Genomic DNA, 16,784 nt, shown 5'->3' with positions numbered 1-16,784 from the left:
GTAAGCTATGTTATGTTTTATATAAGCCTAGTCAACACTGGTAAGAGCCTGATACACGTGGTTGCTAAGTAACAAAAACTGAAACACTGAAAAGTCAAACTCAGCATGACAGAGACTAGCCACATTCTTCTAGCCTACAAAATATATTTCTCCTAAAAGCTGTGCAGCACTGCGGTTTTGATAGCTGAGCTGTTTTTCAGCCTGCGCTGGAAATTTTAACATTTGGCTAAATAAGAATACCTCACACAGTGGAGCAGTGAGGCTGCAAAGTGTTATTAAACGTCAAACTCGCTTGGCTGGACCTTTAACTTGAAAAGCTGCCAAGGGAAGTACAAACTCTTCGGCTTGAAGCTTAGCTCTTAGCGAGCTAACATTACTAATAGACGCTTTAGCAAATCTGTTGCAAGGGTTTGCATAGATGATGGCGATTTTTTCAGTTATTGTAGGCTTTTTGAAGATTTTCGGAAGATTTATTTGATTGTATTTCATAAACTATAATTTGTTTAGGATTACAGCGAAATATTTAAGTGACTCGTAGTTGAAGAGGTGTGTTTTTTGTTACCTTAGTGATAAACAAGTTCTAGCCAACACTTAGCTCTTCAAGATATACCCCTCGAAATGGTGAGGCCATGTTTCGCATGAAATGAATATTGTTTTGGCATTGTTGCATCTCCATCAGTCCGCCGGAAGTTATGTAGTAATATGAGGAAAACTATTTACTCTCATTATTATGTATTTTGTCAGATCCTCTCACGCGTGAAGCCTGCTGTGGGAGCAGAGACGCCGGGGAGCATCAGTGAGAAAAAGAAGAAAAACAAAACCAAGGTTCCCAGTTTGGAGGAGTACCTTCAGCAGAGAGACTACCTCGGAGCCTTAACATTGCTGGAGGTACTACATCTCACAGTCATAACCTCAATAAACTAACAGGCAGTTTAATGATTGAGTTTACACGTTTAACATGAAGGTTATAGTTATTCTTAACATGATATTAACACAGGCCCATAGTAACGCTGGAGGAGCTACACAGATCCACAGCTCTGGTGGGAGAATCTGTGGACAGGACAACTATTAGTTTTTGCACTCCACATATCTGACCTGTATGGAAAAAAAAAGCAAGAAGTAAGCCGTTGAAATCCTGTTTGTAGACCGAAACTGAACTTTTTGGACTACAGGTAAAATGCTATGCATAGTAGAGGACTAGCATTGCACATCACTCTGAGCACATCATCCCCACGATAAAACATGGTAGTGGCAGCATCATGCTGTGAGGATGGGGGCGAGGAAGTCGGTCAGAGTTGATGAGAAGACGGATGTCGCTGAATACAGGACAATCGTGGAAGAAAACTTGTTGGAGGCTCTAGACTGGGGTAGACTGGGGTAGGTTCACTTTCCTGCAAAACAAAGACCCTCAATATAGAGACAGAGAGCTACAATGGAATGATTTACACCAAGGCATACTCATGTGTTAGAATGGCTCAGTCAAAGCCCAGAGCTAAATCATTTTAAGAATCAGTGGGAAGACTTAAAAATCGCTGTTTACAGGTGTGATCCGTCCAGACTGACTGAGCCTGAGCTATTTCGCAAAGAAGAATGGGTAAAAAAGTCTGTCTTGATGTGCAAAGCTGGTAAAAGTGTCCCCTCAAAACATGGCTATACAAAGTACTGGATGTTATTTGTATTTCTTGCTGATTGTGTTGTTTGATTTCTTGTTTTTGCTTTTTTTAGAGATGGAATATCCTTTATGTCTGAAAGGCTGCTGCAGCTGTTGATGTGTGGTGTCATCTCTAGTTTCAGAGAAGTATTGGAGAGAAAGAGGAGAGTGCAGACCTGTGGATTTGCTACTGTGCATTTCACCTTGGTGATTACAAGAGAGCCATGGAGGTAATTCCCTTTTACCCTGGCTAAGAGGCACAATCTAAATGACTTCTTTTTACCTGGGTATACAGGATGAAAACAAGGCTAGAAGATATTTACTTTTAAGTTCTTAAAATCAATTGACTCACTGCTTTTCTGGTTTTGGACCACATTTGTGTTAAATGTGTACCATGTTCTGACAGGAGTATAAATCTCTGACCATGAGGCCGGATTGTCCTGCAGAGGTGTGGGTCTATCTGGCCTGTGCCCTGTTTTTTCTGGGGCTTTATAAAGAAGCTGAGGAGGCTGCATCAAAAGGTATTGGCTTCCGCAAAGCTGTGTCACTATGCAAAATATTAACACCGACCCACATTCAGTTTAATGATATTTGATTGTACCATTACGATTTAGCTCGATATGTACTTCACAGAAATGCTTTGGAATCTTTTTATTTCAGTAAACACAAGGCATCAAAGGCAAATGACAAAAATGCATTTATTTTTTTATAAAACATGTTTCAGTTACCACCTGATTGCTCAGCTTCACTAACAGTTTTCCTACGTTATAAGGAACAGAATGTTTTAAGCTCACTGTAAGATAGTTGCTATCTCCAGTTTGATCACTAGATGTCAGCAAAGTGTTCCTTTCATTTGTACTAGTTAATCTAAAATAATAAGTCTGAGTAATTTTAGTCTATATCTGTGATCCTGTTCTGCACCATTTACTGTTTAAGATGTCTAGTTATGATAATTCTGTTAAGTTGTTGAATTTAAATAACCAACCGATAAAACACCTACCAGTGATGTTTTAACTATAAGATCAGTTTAAAAATGCTTCTCGGTCACTAATGTGACTGCTGGAAACAAGGGAGTGATGCTGCGTGATGAGTCCTGCCTTTACTCACATGAACACCGCCGTATCACTAGAAATGTCCCCTCTCGTTCTCTGTAGCGCCGATGTCCCCGCTCCAAAACCGACTGCTGTTTCACCTGGCACACAAGGTTTGACAGTTATAACACCAATATTAAACCACACTGTGTTTTCCTTACTTGTTCATGTTTGGCTTTATAATACAATCTTCTTAGCAGTATGATTAATATAGTTCTGAGCTTCTCCACGGTATTTGTAATCCTGGTTTAATATTTTATCTTAAGATCTATTTCTGTAACACTGTGTCTCAGTTTAATGATGAAAAGAGACTGATGGGATTCCACCAGAACCTGGAGGATGTGACAGAGGACCAGCTGAGCCTGGCCTCCATCCACTACATGCGCTCACACTACCAGGAGGCTATAGACATCTATAAACGCCTTCTGCTCCAGAACAGGTCTGTACGTTTTCTGTCCTGTCACTCTGAAATTAGCTTCACAGTCCTGCTGTGTTCCAAAACCACCATGGCTGTTAGACTTCATGTACTTCACATATTATGGAACAAAACAGTAATACATGTGAGTTGTTGAAGAGGCTTCCACAGGTATACACCTTATCTGCCCTGTCAGGGATCTGTGTACGCAGTGTCTTGCAAAGCTACTCTTCAGTCGGCTTTGTTGGGATTTTATGTACCAGACAAACAGAGTAGTGAAAAATTGTGAAGCACTTTTCACTTGCAAAAGTCTGAAAAATTATCACTAATATTGTGACTGCATAATATATTATACATTTATCATCATCAAAGTTCATTGTACACAGTATCAATACTGCAAGAAATCCTAATTATGTAATTACTATGCATTCATGCCCTCTTTTACAGTATATATTGTAATGCTGATTATATTTTCATTGTGATCAGACTAACTTATTTTATTGCCATAACAACAGTTGTATTTGTTGGGATGAAAATAATGACCTTTCGTTTTTTCAAGTATCTGGAAAGACAAAAAGACATTGACACTGTTTAGTTAAATATTTGTTGATGGATTAAATGTCTTAAATGTCTACTTCTTATAGCTTTATTTCAATACTGGCTTTCTTCCTGCCATTCTTCAGTAATTTGTGGAGTGCACAACTAATCCAGTCAGCAAATTCCCCCACCTGAGCTGTAAATCTCTGCAGTTCCCCCAGAGTTGCCATGGGGCTCTTGGGTGCTTCTTGGAATAACACTCTTATGCCCAGCCTGTGATGGTTAGGTCAGTTTAGGTTCGTTTAAGCCATGTCTTGCTTGGTTTGCATTTGTATTTTACTCGTTACATTCTGAAATTATGAATTAAACAGGGCCCATATCTAACCCAGTTTTAAACCCTGCTTTAAAATCCCTGCAATGTTCTCCCTGATCTGGTCGGGGTGTTTTTCGGTCTTCATGGGGCTGTATGTCTCTGTGTTGCCCTGCGATGGACTGGAGACCTGTCCAGGATGTACCCAGCCTCTCGCACAATGAATGCAGGATTATGAAAGGACTTTTTTTATTTTCTCTTTTTGCTATTAATAAATAAATAAATACCCTAAACATCTAAGACTTATTCCTGGACCGTGTTATAATTCCTTCTAAACTTCAGTGATCCGGGCAGCACGGTGGCACAGTTGGTAGCACTGTTGCCTTGCAGCAAGAAGGTCCTGGTTTCGATTCCTGGCCAAGGGTCTTTCTGCATGGAGTTTGCATGTTCTCCCCGTGCATGCGTGGGTTCTCACCGGGTACTCCGGCTTCCTCCCACAGTCCAAAGACATGCCTGTTAGGTTAATTGGTCACTCTAAATTGCCCTTAGGTGTATGAATGAGTGTGTGGATGGTTGTTTGTGTGTTGCCCTGCGATGGACTGGCGACCTGTCCAGGGTGTACCCTGCCTCTCGCCCATAGACTGCTGGAGATAGGCACCAGCTCCCCCGTGACCCACTATGGAATAAGCGGTAGAAAATGACTGACTGACTGACTTCAGTGATCCGTCATTATCTAACGTTTAATCAACATTTTATCTTAGTTTGTCCCTAAACACTTTTTTTTTTACTCTCCCTTCATTGCATGTTGTGATTACAGAGATTACCTGGCTCTGAAAGTGTACGTGGCGCTGTGTTACTACAAGCTGGACTACTATGATGTGTCTCAGGAAGTGCTGGCCGTGTACCTGCAGAACATCCCGGATTCAACTATAGCTCTCAACCTCAAAGCCTGCAACCACTTCAGGCTTTACAATGGCAAGGCAGCTGAGGTACAAATTGGACGTTTTTGGGATCTTTTATCTATTATCTGTTGAAGAAGCTTTGAGGTGCAACTTTAGTTTGCTATAAGAGGTAAGAAATGTTCATACAAAAATGCTGATCACCATCTTGGTCATTCACTGCTGTGGGATGGCAGGATGTCATTTCAGTATCTCTGCATTGAGATTGCTATCAGTGAAGACCAGCCTTGTTTTTCCACTGAGGGAGATTTCAGCCCACACCCTGACACTGCCTCCATCAAGAGTTGTTTAGCATTGACAGAGAGCATTTGTCAAGTTTTTCATGGGCGCGACCCACTTACTCAACTGTGCTGCTGATGCATTTTACTTACAAAAGTGGCCTCATTTAAAGGAAAATAAACAGGCGTTCCAACTAAATGGGATTTATGGCAGAAGATTTGGAGCCACAAAGAAAACAATCAACCAAACACAAATTTGCACACGTGTTCTTTTAAGTTTATTAACTGCCTTTTCTTAACCTTATAGCATTTAGGCACAAATCTTATCAATGCTTTATCTATATTTTGCATTCAATGATTATTGAATGCAAGAGAACAAATCACAGATAAATCCGTAGCAATTCCTTTGAAGCCGTTTATATCTTCTGTTTTATTTTGTGTTACTTTTTTTGTCTCTTAGGCTGAGCTGAAGAACCTAATCGACATCTCCTCCTGCTCCTTTGAGTTTGCTAAGGAGCTTATCCGACACAACCTGGTAAGCTTCCCATTATCTCCAGCTGTGTGCGTGGAGGACTGTGCGGATGCATAGAGCGCTCGCTGAGTCCCTGTGTGCTGCAGGTGGTGTTCCGTGGTGGGGAGGGTGCGCTGCAGGTGCTGCCTCCTTTGATCGATGTGATTCCCGAGGCTAGACTCAACCTGGTGATCTACTATCTGAGACAAGGTGTGCACACTCTTTATTGCCATCTTCAAAAAGATGGAGAATAGTGGATATGAGGGTGCAGAGGCCATTTAAAATCAATTACTTGGGTATGTTAAAATATGGCTGCAGAATAAAAATATGATATAACTGGTCAAAGAACAAGTGTGAAACAGACAGTTTAGGGGATAACATGTCAAAAATGTGCTGGCATCTGGCTTTACAGCCGTTTTTACCAGGAATGTGGCTATGTGTGAAATAAAGCAGCTGTCTGCAGTAGAAATGCAACGATCAAGCTGTTACTGACTGATATCAAGTTCCAGTTTTCTTTCAGATCCATCCCACCAATTCTGAATTTGACTGATTAGGATTTGTTTTTCTAAGCAAATGTATGTAACACATAGAAGAGAATAAAAATGTGCCGCAGGTTCTTTAAAAGTAGTTGTTTTGAATCCAACAAAAATAAATTTACAAGGCAACCCCCATATTAAAGCAGTTTTCGCAAACCTCTAACAGAATTGAATTAAATAAAAATGGCATCAAAACACCAGCTTTTGTTGATGTGTTCTAATACTGAAAATACTGAAATTTATAGGCCATGTCTGAAGGGAGAAGAGCTCAGCTTTATCCACAAAGGTATTTTGTTGTTTAGGCGTTGCGTCCACACAGAACCGGCATTTTGGTAGACCAAAAACGCTAATCTTTGAAACCATGAAAACATTTGAAAAAGCCGTTTCCGTGGGAACATGCAAAACGCATTTTTTCTGAAACGATGGCATCGTAGCTCCAGCCCGCATGCACCACGTTGCCTCCATGTTGCTGTTTTTACCTCACATGAGTTGTCTAAGCATACCTGGTGTTTTTGTCCACTGTTTTATTGTGTTTCCGTGGTAATGTCACAGCGCCACCAATGGGCACTGACATTTTCCGTTTTGTATTTATAGATGATGTCCAGGAAGCGTACAACCTCATCCAAGATCTGGTTCCCATCACACCTCAGGTGACTATCTGTTTTAATGGGTTAAGTCTCAGGAATGATGGCACTGTTCCTTTCAAATTGTTTGCTCCTCTCTTAATTGAAAAAACATATCATATAAACACAATGATTAATAAATCATCCTCAGGAGTTTCTGAAATAATGTCCTTCCTGTTACCTGTCATCCTAATTAGATCTGAATGTATCTGAGTGACAGTCAGATGTTGGGCTTTGTGCTTTTACTAATTTACCTGAACCATTCTTTCTTCAGGATCCTCTGGTAGTGCAACATGCAGCTGCAATGATTTTTGTTTTCAGAAACAGAAGGTTTGAAGTTATTGTGGCACTTTTCTAATGCCCACAGGGTCAAAACTATACATACAGGCACATAGCTCTAAACCTTGTTTAACATTTGGCTACATGATCTTTAGTGAGTTGCATCTGAACTACATGCTTCCAGCATCATTCTGGATGGACATTTGAACATTTGATCTTCTGAACAGAAATGATAAACAGGTATTTTATGTACAGTCCACAAATTTTCATTGCGGTTCAGACTGGGGCTGTTTGAGAAGCTCAAGGTTATCCTCCTTTATCCATTTCCTGTGTTAATAGATGTTTTTGATTTGGAACAGGATGATTGTTTCCAAGTTTCCACCATTTGGTTTTGTTCGTTTTTCTACTCCTTGTGCAACCCACCAGTAGCACTAGCAACAAAACAGTCCCTCACCATGATACTTCCACTGCCATGCTTCACAGTTGGTATGGTATTATTTGGTTTTGTTTGACTCTTCCAAGCATGTGTTCTGTCATTGTGGTCACATAGCTCAACCTTTGTCTCATCTGACCCAGAAAGCCTCTTTCTAGAATGCAGTTTCCTTTTGTCTGAGAGGGCAGTTTGGGTCAGATGGGTGTTCAAACCAGAAGGTGATCCAAAACACACATCAGAAACTGGTTTAGGAAAGTATAAAGCAAGCTAACAATAAGCTCCTTTCAAAAGCCCCAACCTCTACCTTATTGAAAGCTTGTGGACAATGCTTCCCTGCCAGGAACCAAATCAGTTTAAATAAACTCTTAATTCTGTCACGAAGAGTGGACGAATATGCAGAAGAAACATACCAGGACCATGTTGATTGCTTCAAAACGTACACGGGTTCTCTACAACTGACTGAGAGACATTTATGGAAACATTAGAGGGGTGTATGTATATATTTGAGCCTGTGTGTGTAACTTAGACCATTTGGGGGTTAAAGGAAAATCAACAGCAAGGTTAAAACATGTGCATGTGTTCTTGTTAATAAAACGCCAGTGATTTTTCCACCAGTAAAAAAGCCCAAAGTTATTATTTTTCTTTTTTTGTTTTACTCCCTTCGAGCTTCGATGCCTCTTTCAAAGGACCGATCTCATAATTCCCGCTGATTATTGCATCTTGTTACAGGAGTATATTTTGAAGGGAGTGGTAAACGCAGCTCTCGGACAAGAAATTGGATCAGTGAGTATTTCTGATCATTTCTACGCCAGTACATGTGACTGCTTTGCGTGTGAAACAACTCTGAGTTCCTACACTTGCATCTTGTAGAGGGATCACCTAAAAATTGCCCAGCAGTTTTTTCAGTTGGTCGGCGGCTCAGCCAGCGAGTGCGGTAAGCCAGATGAAATTGTCTCCAGTGTTATCTTTGAAAGACGGAATGTGCAAGCTGATTTTTTTCACCCCCTCCTTTGCAGATACCATCCCTGGCAGACAGTGCATGGCCTCCTGCTTCTTTCTCCTCAGACAATTTGAGGATGTTCTCATATATCTCAATTCTGTCAAGGTTAGTAGAGTATCTGTGTTGCTGTTGTACTCCAGCGGTGAGCTGGCAAAAGAAACCTCGGGTTAGAAGTATCTCCTTGGACAAAAAGTGGTGCTGCAAATAGACCTGTTTTGGTTCTTTTACCTTTTTTCACCATTTTTGTACGACCTTAAGTCCTGCATGTTTAGACAGTTGTATAAGCTTTTCTTTTTTCAGGGTTACTTCTATAATGATGATACATTCAACTTCAACTACGCTCAGGCTAAAGCGGTGCTGGGAAACTACAAAGAAGCTGAGGAGGTACTTTAACCTTTTGCTGATGTTTTTTGATGTTGCTGCACTTTATGTTCTTATTTGTTGTTCCTCTTTCAGGTTTTTCTGCTCATTCAGAATGTAAAGATCAAGAATGACTATGTTTACCTCAGCTGGCTGGCTCGGTGCTGTACGTATACAAGTAACATTGATGATGGTGCACTTAATCAGACAAATACACAGTGTTGCAAAAGTATACTCCCTGAACTTTTTCATGTTACAGCAAACAATAAACTTCATTTTATTTTATTGGGCTTTTATGGGATACACCAACAGAAAGTTGAGCAAATTGTAAGGTGGAAAGAAGAGAAGTTTTCTGCATTTTACAACGAGGCCCATTTTCTCAGATACCCATAAATAAATTCCAGTGCTACCAGCTGCCTGCAGAAGTCACCTATTCAACATGTGTCTAAGTTGATCTCAGTAGAAAGTCTGTTGTTCTGTGAAGGCCTCAGAGGTTTGTTAGAGAACATTAGATAATAAACAGCATCACAAAGACAAAAAAGCAGACAGGTCATGGAGACAGCTGTGGACATCATTATGGCACAACTGCAAACCTACAAACACATGGCTGTCCACCTAAACTGACAGGCTGAGCAAGGAGAGCATTAATCATAAAACCTGCCAAGAGGCCTATGGTAACTTTGGAGGAGCCAAAGAGGTTCCAAGTTCAAATGGAACAATATGTCGACAGGACAACTTTTAGTCATGCACGTCACAAATCTTTGGCAAAAAATAAATATTTGTGCTTACAAGCAAAACTCTGTGTGGCAGAAAACTAACACTGCACAGATCCCTGAACACATTGTCTCCCTGGTGAAACACGATAGTGGTAGCATCATGCTGTAGGGATGCCCTTCTTCAGCTAGGGCTACAATGGGATGGTTTAGATGAAAGCATATAAATGTGCCCAAATGGTCAAGTCAAAATCCAGGCCGAAATCCATTTGAGAATCTGTGGAAAGACTTGCAAATGGATGTTCTCTGATGTTTTCAGAAACTGTCCATCCAATCTGACTGAGCTTGAGCTATTTTGGAGAGAATGTAAGTCTCTAGATATGCAAATATCAAGCAAATGTGATTCTAGAAAGATTTGACTCACAGAGGCTGAATGCAAACCATTCTGAAAACCTTGTATCCTTTTCCTTCCACTTCACACTTATGTACTACTTTGTGTTCATCTATCACATCACTGAAGTTTGTGGGTATGAGAAATGGGGGGAAAAAGTGTAAGGGATATGAATAAAATAAAGGTTGAATAGTGGCTGAAGATCAGGAAATAACGTTAACTCGTTTTCTTTACTAAAAACCTCTAATATATTAAGTCACTTTAGATTTGCTTGAGCTGCATCTTTTTTTTTTTACAAACATTATATCCTTTGCTATCAGAATCAGCACAACTGTGCTAATAAATATACACAGTGGGGGTTTTAACTGTTCAACTACCACTGACCAGAAGTAGTTTGGAGCAAAACATGTTCAGTAAATACTGTATGTCAGTAGCTGGTCATACATCACACCGTTCAAAAGCTGTGATTTAATTTGACATTTTACATATGCAACTTTGGTTTTGATCAACAGCTCAATGTGACGGTTGAACGAGAATGTAAAACCATTTTATTGATCCAACATGAAAGTTAGACTGTCAACAAACTGATACCAAATCAATATTTAACATTTTTTCAGAAAGACGAATCAATCCTTATTTAGTTGTCTGTCAGATGTTTGCACATGGTAACATTTTTGTGCAGCACCCCTATCTTTGCAATAAGATTTTTTGCAATTCTTACCTTTTCTTTTCAAACTCCCTTTTATGAGTCAAGAGTCAAACGGTTTGGGCCATTCTGAGCTTCAAATGATCCCTTGCATGTGAGACGTGAATTCGATACCTTAACTGAACAAGGAATCACAACTGAGAGCTCCTTTATGCTTGTTCACTGTGGCTTGGATCTGAATCTAACATCGCTGCCAGATTTCTAGCCTTAGGCCTGCATCAAATTTAAGCTTGTCTTTCACTCTGTTGATGTTACATTCAGCAGCAGGAATGGATGTCTTCAATGAAGCATTTTTCTTCCTCTCTTGGCCTGATTTACAGCAGTAAAAGCTGCCTGTGGCCTCCAATATTTCCCAAATTTGAATCTTTATAAGGGCTGCCTGTAAGCAACAGATTGTTCAACTCACTGATCTTATTTCTGTCAGACATAATGAACCAGAAGGGCCAGCTTGCCTGGGAGCTTTATCTGAAAATGGGCACCTCCTCAGATTCCTTCAGTCTGCTGCAGCTGATCGCCAATGACTGCTACAAGGTAACTTCCTTCTCTGTCTTCTGCCTTTTTTTTTACTGCCTTTTGTACTTGATGAGAACTTTATTAGAGATACTTTTGCAATTCTCGCACGGTGGCGCAGTTGGTAGCACTGTTGCCTTGCAGCAAGAAGGTCCTAGGTTTGACTCCCAGCCGGGGGGTTTTCTGCATGGAGTTTGCATGTTCTCCCTGTGCATGCCTGGGTTCTCACTGGGTACTCCGGGTTTCTCCCACAGTCCAAAGACATGCCTGTTAGGTTAATTGGTTACTCTAAATTGGCCTTAGGTGTAAATGAGTGTGTGCGTGGTTGTTTGTCCTGTATGTCCCTGTGTTGCCCTGCGATGGACTGGCGACCTGTCCAGGGTGTGCCCTGCCTCTCACCCATAGACTGCCGGAGATAGGCACCAGCTCCCCTGCAACCCACTATGGAAGAAGAGGTGTAGAAAATGACTGACTTTTGCAATTCTCTTGGCTTTAAGGTCTGCCACAACTTTAACTGAGCCTTAGCATCTTGGTCACTAAGATACACTTCAGGTGATGGCATGAAACAGTGAAAATCAGTCCAACTAGACAGATGTTTTATTTGAAAGCAGATATTACATCCAGGCAGTCCTTTGCCATTGCAATATTGCTGAGATTCTTTGGAGGTAAGAGGTTAAAGTTCCAAGGCCCCTCTCATGCTACAATTGTTTTGGAACAGTCTGATGTAAAAACAATATTCAGACCAATGTGATTAAACTTCTAAAACTGGAAACAGGAAGTGCCAAGAAATGTCATCAAAGCACTGTTTACCTGAAAGTAAACTCCTCTGAGGGTTAGTGATTCACCAGTGTTTTAGCTCTTGTTGCATGGTAAAAAACACCCTCATATTCATGAAAGCATTCATCTTTCCGTTCTCTGTGGGCTAATTTTCATTTCAGTTTTCCTACACCAGCCCTAACTTCTCCAGTTTGCTTCCAGAGTCCCAGGCTTGTTTGTAATCTTTTTACAGCTTTTGATCAGTAGTTTTTATGTGGACTTTGGCTCATTTTCTGTCCTTTTCTTTCATCTATGACAGCACTATTGTGCAGAGATGTCCAGTCAGTTGTTTTACTTTGTTATAAAAAATAAAATTGGCTTTGGCTTTGTAATAAAACCTCAAAATGTAAAAGGGTATTGTTGCATTTAATGATGCACATTTTTTTTCCAGGTCAAATACAGTGACAAATATGAACTTATTTAATGTTTTGATTAATAAACAAAATCACAATGATTACTTTATTGCTCTCCACTGAATTTTACAATCACTTGAGCTCTTTGGTATTGTTGACATGAATCAGACTCTGACATTCTCATAAAATAGTTGACAGATCAGCTCTACACACTGGAGCTTTCTCACGCATCATTTTTCCCCACCGTAAAACTCCAATTAGATCAAAATCCACACTGTTTGCTGACCATGTCACTGGGAAGATCTTGCTATCCTGATGACATGACATAAAGCTTTCTGCATTGTAGAAACGGATCATCATTTTCCTGAAAACTGACTTAATATGGATGGCAACAAATAAAAATGTCAGCATTATGTTCTTGGCCAATGTAAACAGTGTTGTGAAAAAGTATTTGACCCCTTTCAGGTTTTTGTGTTTTGTTTTTTTTGTCACATAAATGTTACAAATTTTAATCAAAGATAAACTGAGGGATTACAAAATGCTGTTTTTACCTACAAATTTTAATTATTAAGGGAAAAAACTATTTAAATTATCCTTGCCACTGTGTAAAAAAGTAATTGCTCCACCCCTAGCAGCAACAACTGCCATCAAACATTTGCAATAACTGACAATGAGTCTTTAACATTACTCTGGAGGAGTTTTGGCCCACTCTTCTTGATTGAATTGTTTTAATTCAGACAAATTGGAGGGTTTGGAGCATAAACAGCCTGTTTAAGGTCCTGCCACAGCAATCAGATTTAAGTCCAGACTTTAACTAGGCCACTCCAAAACCTTGTGTCATTTTAGTCATTTAGAGCTGGTCTTGGTGTGCAGTGCGGGAGTTAAGGTCCTGAACTGATCAGTGGACATTCTCCTTCAGGATGTTTAAGTACAGAGCAAAATTTGTGGTTCCATTACTTATGGCGAGCTGTCCAGGTCCTGAATCTTTAAAGCCACCCCAGACCATCACGTTACCGCCACCATGTTTCACTTTTAGTAAGATGTTTGTGAAATAGTGTTAGTTTTACACCAGATGTAACAGGACACAAACCTTCCACTTATGTCTTACCAGACCACAGAATATTTTCCCAAACGTCTTGTGAATTATTGTGATTTTGTTTTTTTTGTTGCCAAATCTCGTTTTTAAACCTGTTTGTATTTCTTGGTCAGAAGTGTTTTTTTTCCGTGGAACTTTCCCATGTAGGGTGTTTTTGCCCAGTCTTTTTCTTACTGTTCACTGAATCGTGAACTTTGATTTTACATGAGGCCTCTAAGGCTGGCAGTGTTTTAAATGTTGTTCTGGCTTCTTGTGTGACTTTCTGGATGAGTCATCATTGAGCTCTTTGAGTAATTGTTGTACGCCAGCCACTCTTAGGAAGTTCACCACTGTTTCATGTTTTCTCCATTTGTGGATAATGTTTGTCGCCGTGGTTCACTGGAAACTTTGGCAATATCTTTGTAAAACTTTCTAGACCAATAGATGTCAGAGACTTTGATTCTCATTTGTGCTTGAAATTCTTCAGATTGGGGCCCTAATGTGTTATTGTTTTGAGATCATTTTGCCTACTTCATGTTGTCAGACAGGTTCCAATGTGTTTAAATAAATTCCTTATTCCACATGTCTGGCTGTAATCAGGTCTGGGTGTAAGCAGTGAAAAGAAACTTAGATTTTAAAAAAAAATGCTTATCCCAGTTAATTCATGATTTAACAACAGGGATATTTTCACTTGGTGCCAGGTGTTGATGAGATCCGCCCTGAGTACCTCAAGTCTCTGGATGTTGTTGGGCTGTCATGGTTGACACGTCTCTTCAACATTGCATGGCGGTCGGGGACAGTGCCTGTGGACTGGCAGACTGGGGTGGTGGTCCCCCTTTATAAGAAGGGTAACCGGAGGGTGTGTTCCAACTACAGGGGGATCACACTCCTCAGCCTCCCTGGTAAGGCCTACGCCAGGGTATTGGAGAGGAGAGTCCGACCGATAGTCGAACCTCGGCTTCAGGAGGAACAGTGTGGTTTTCGTCCCGGCCGTGGAACACTGGACCAGCTCTATACCCTCTACAGGGGGCTCAAGGGTTCATGGGAGCTTGCCCAACCGGTCCACATGTGTTTTGTGGACCTGGAGAAAGCATTCGACTGTGTCCCTCGTGATGCCCTGTGGGGGGTGCTCCAGGAGTATGGAATCGGGGGCCCTTTATTAGGGGCCATCCGGTCCCTGTACAAGCGGAGCAGGAGTTTGGTTCGCATTGCCGGCACTAAGTCGGACCTGTTCCCAGTGCATGTTGGACTCCAGCAGGGCTGCCCTTTGTCACCGGTCCTGTTCATAACTTTTATGGACAGGATTTCTAGACGCAGCCAAGGGCCGGAGGGGGTCTGGTTTGGGGACCAGTGGATTTCGTCTCTTCTTTTTGCAGATGACGTGGTCCTGCTGGCCCCCTCTAGCCAAGACCTACAGCGTGCACTGTGGCGGTTCGCAGCTGAGTGTGAAGCAGCTGGGATGAAGATCAGCTCCTCCAAGTCCGAGGCCATGATTCTCGACCGGAAAAGGGTGGCTTGTCCTCTTCAGGTTGGAGGGGAGTTCCTGCCTCAAGTGGAGGAGTTTAAGTATCTCGGGGTCTTGTTCACAAGTGAGGGAAGAATGGAGCGGGAGATCGACAAACGGATCGGTGCGGCTGCCGCAGTAATGGGGGCACTGTGCCGGTCCATTGTGGTGAAGAGAGAGCTGAGCCGAAAAGCAAAGCTCTCAATTTACCGGTCGGTCTACGTTCCTACCCTCACCTATGGCCATGAACTTTGGGTCATGACCGAAAGAACGAGATCACGGATACAAGCGGCTGAAATGAGCTTCCTCCGTAGGGTGGCCTGGCACTCCCTTAGAGATAGGATGAGGAGCTCGGCCATCCGGGAGGGGCTCGGAGTAGAGCCGCTGCTCCTCCACATCGAGAGGAACCAGTTGAGGTGGCTCGGGCTTCTATACCGGATGCCTCCTGGACGCCTTCCTCGGGAGGTGTTCCAGGCACGTCCCACCGGGAGGAGGCCCAGGGGACGGCCCAGGACACGCTGGAGGGACTATGTCTCTCAGCTGGCCTGGGAACGCCTTGGGCTCCACCCGGAGGAGCTGGAGGAGGTGTCTGGGGAGAGGGACGTCTGGGCGTCTCTACTGAGTCTGCGGCCCCCCCCCGACCCGATCCCGGATAAGCGGAAGACGACGACAATGATATTTTCACTTGGTGCCAGGTGTTTTTTTTTGTTGTTTTTCACTTAATAAATAAAATCATCATTAAAAATGTTGTATTTACTCAGATTATCTTTTTTGAAATTACAATTTGTTTCATGATCAGAAACATTAGGAGCCCAAATGGAAGAAATCGGTGAGGGACTTGTTCATAGCACTGTATCTAAAAAAAATACAATGGTACTGAATTTAAAACCGAAGGGATAAAAAAAACTTTAATATTTCCACTAACCCTGGAAAAGTATTATGTTTACTTCAAAAGATTACAAGAAAGTATTTATCACTTTAAGCTAATTAGGAAGAGCTGATAGATGATAGATGGCATTTTGCATTCTGCTGTGAATTTTAGTGCTTCGAAACAAATAATTTGTTTCCCAGTTCATGGTGACCATGTGTTGTTCCAGATGGGCCAGTTCTACTATGCTGCCAAAGCATTTGATACCCTGGAAAAGCTGGACCCAGGCTCCAATTACTGGGAGGGCAAAAGAGGGGCATGCGTCGGCATCTTTCAGCTCATACTGGCAAACAAGGAGCCCAAGTATGTTTTTCTCTTCCTTCTGTGCAGTGATTTAGAACATGGTTTTATCATCTTCCATTCTCTCGCTGGAGTGGGTGTGATGTCATCTAAAATAAACATGACAAATGATGCATTTTTGATTTAATCTTGTTTCCTTACATATCCTGTTTGTTCTCAAGGGAGACGCTCAAAGAGGTTTTGGCCCTCCTGCGAAATTCAGGAAACCCTCAGGTTGAATACATTATTCGGATCCTGAGAAAGTGGGCCAAAGACAACAGAGTCCTCCTTTCATGACACAGAAGGAAGGCTAAGTGTGTCACATGAGTGGATCTAGATCAAGAAAAGAAAAAAATGGTTATCTGCCACAATGTAGTTATTTGTATTAAACACATGGATATTTTAATTGTTTTTTTCTGTCAGTGTAATATCATTTGTAATAAAATAAGACTATTATTTTGTGTATTTTTCTTGTCTGTCATAATTTGCATAAATAGATGTTTCTGCTCAAATTTGATTTCAAGAAAACATGTAAGAGAACTGTTAAATGTCTCACAGGTGAAACTAATAAGTGAGGTAAGCCTTC

At 41.4% G+C, this 16,784-nt stretch overlaps 1 protein-coding gene across 2 annotated transcripts; it reads left to right on the top strand.

Moving 5' to 3' along the window:
• The first annotated feature begins 104 nt into the window (after positions 1–104).
• On the top strand, positions 105–16,654 carry ttc26 (tetratricopeptide repeat domain 26). 2 transcript variants are annotated; one of them, XM_047366999.1, is made up of 18 exons: positions 105–621; positions 745–888; positions 1,789–1,881; positions 2,058–2,172; positions 2,806–2,855; positions 3,036–3,181; positions 4,822–4,993; positions 5,642–5,716; positions 5,800–5,902; positions 6,823–6,878; positions 8,293–8,346; positions 8,434–8,497; positions 8,580–8,668; positions 8,864–8,947; positions 9,020–9,089; positions 11,158–11,264; positions 16,089–16,222; positions 16,381–16,654. In XM_047366999.1, the coding sequence occupies exons 1-18, from the start codon at positions 619–621 to the stop codon at positions 16,493–16,495; spliced, it is 1,674 nt and encodes a 557-aa protein (XP_047222955.1). In that variant the 5' UTR covers positions 105–618; the 3' UTR covers positions 16,496–16,654. The 2 variants fall into 2 exon arrangements, with proteins under 2 accessions (XP_047222955.1, XP_047222956.1); XM_047367000.1 differs by lacking the exon at positions 105–621 and adding an exon at positions 1,543–1,625 and having other exon boundaries at positions 776–888; positions 1,726–1,881.
• Positions 16,655–16,784: the final 130 nt, after the last annotated feature.

This window comes from Girardinichthys multiradiatus, chromosome 5 (assembly GCF_021462225.1).
Source record: "Girardinichthys multiradiatus isolate DD_20200921_A chromosome 5, DD_fGirMul_XY1, whole genome shotgun sequence".
In the NCBI taxonomy this organism is placed as follows: domain Eukaryota; kingdom Metazoa; phylum Chordata; class Actinopteri; order Cyprinodontiformes; family Goodeidae; genus Girardinichthys; species Girardinichthys multiradiatus.
Note: the sequence above shows the minus strand (reverse complement) of the source record. Positions and strands in the feature narration are given on the sequence as shown.

Bases quoted from the DNA above. Each gene is read 5' to 3' on its own strand.
- ttc26 (XM_047366999.1), top strand. The intron at 2,856-3,035 runs GTTTGACAGTTA...ACTGTGTCTCAG, and splicing joins TGTTTCACCTGGCACACAAG to TTTAATGATGAAAAGAGACT. The intron at 8,669-8,863 runs GTTAGTAGAGTA...TTCTTTTTTCAG, and splicing joins TATATCTCAATTCTGTCAAG to GGTTACTTCTATAATGATGA.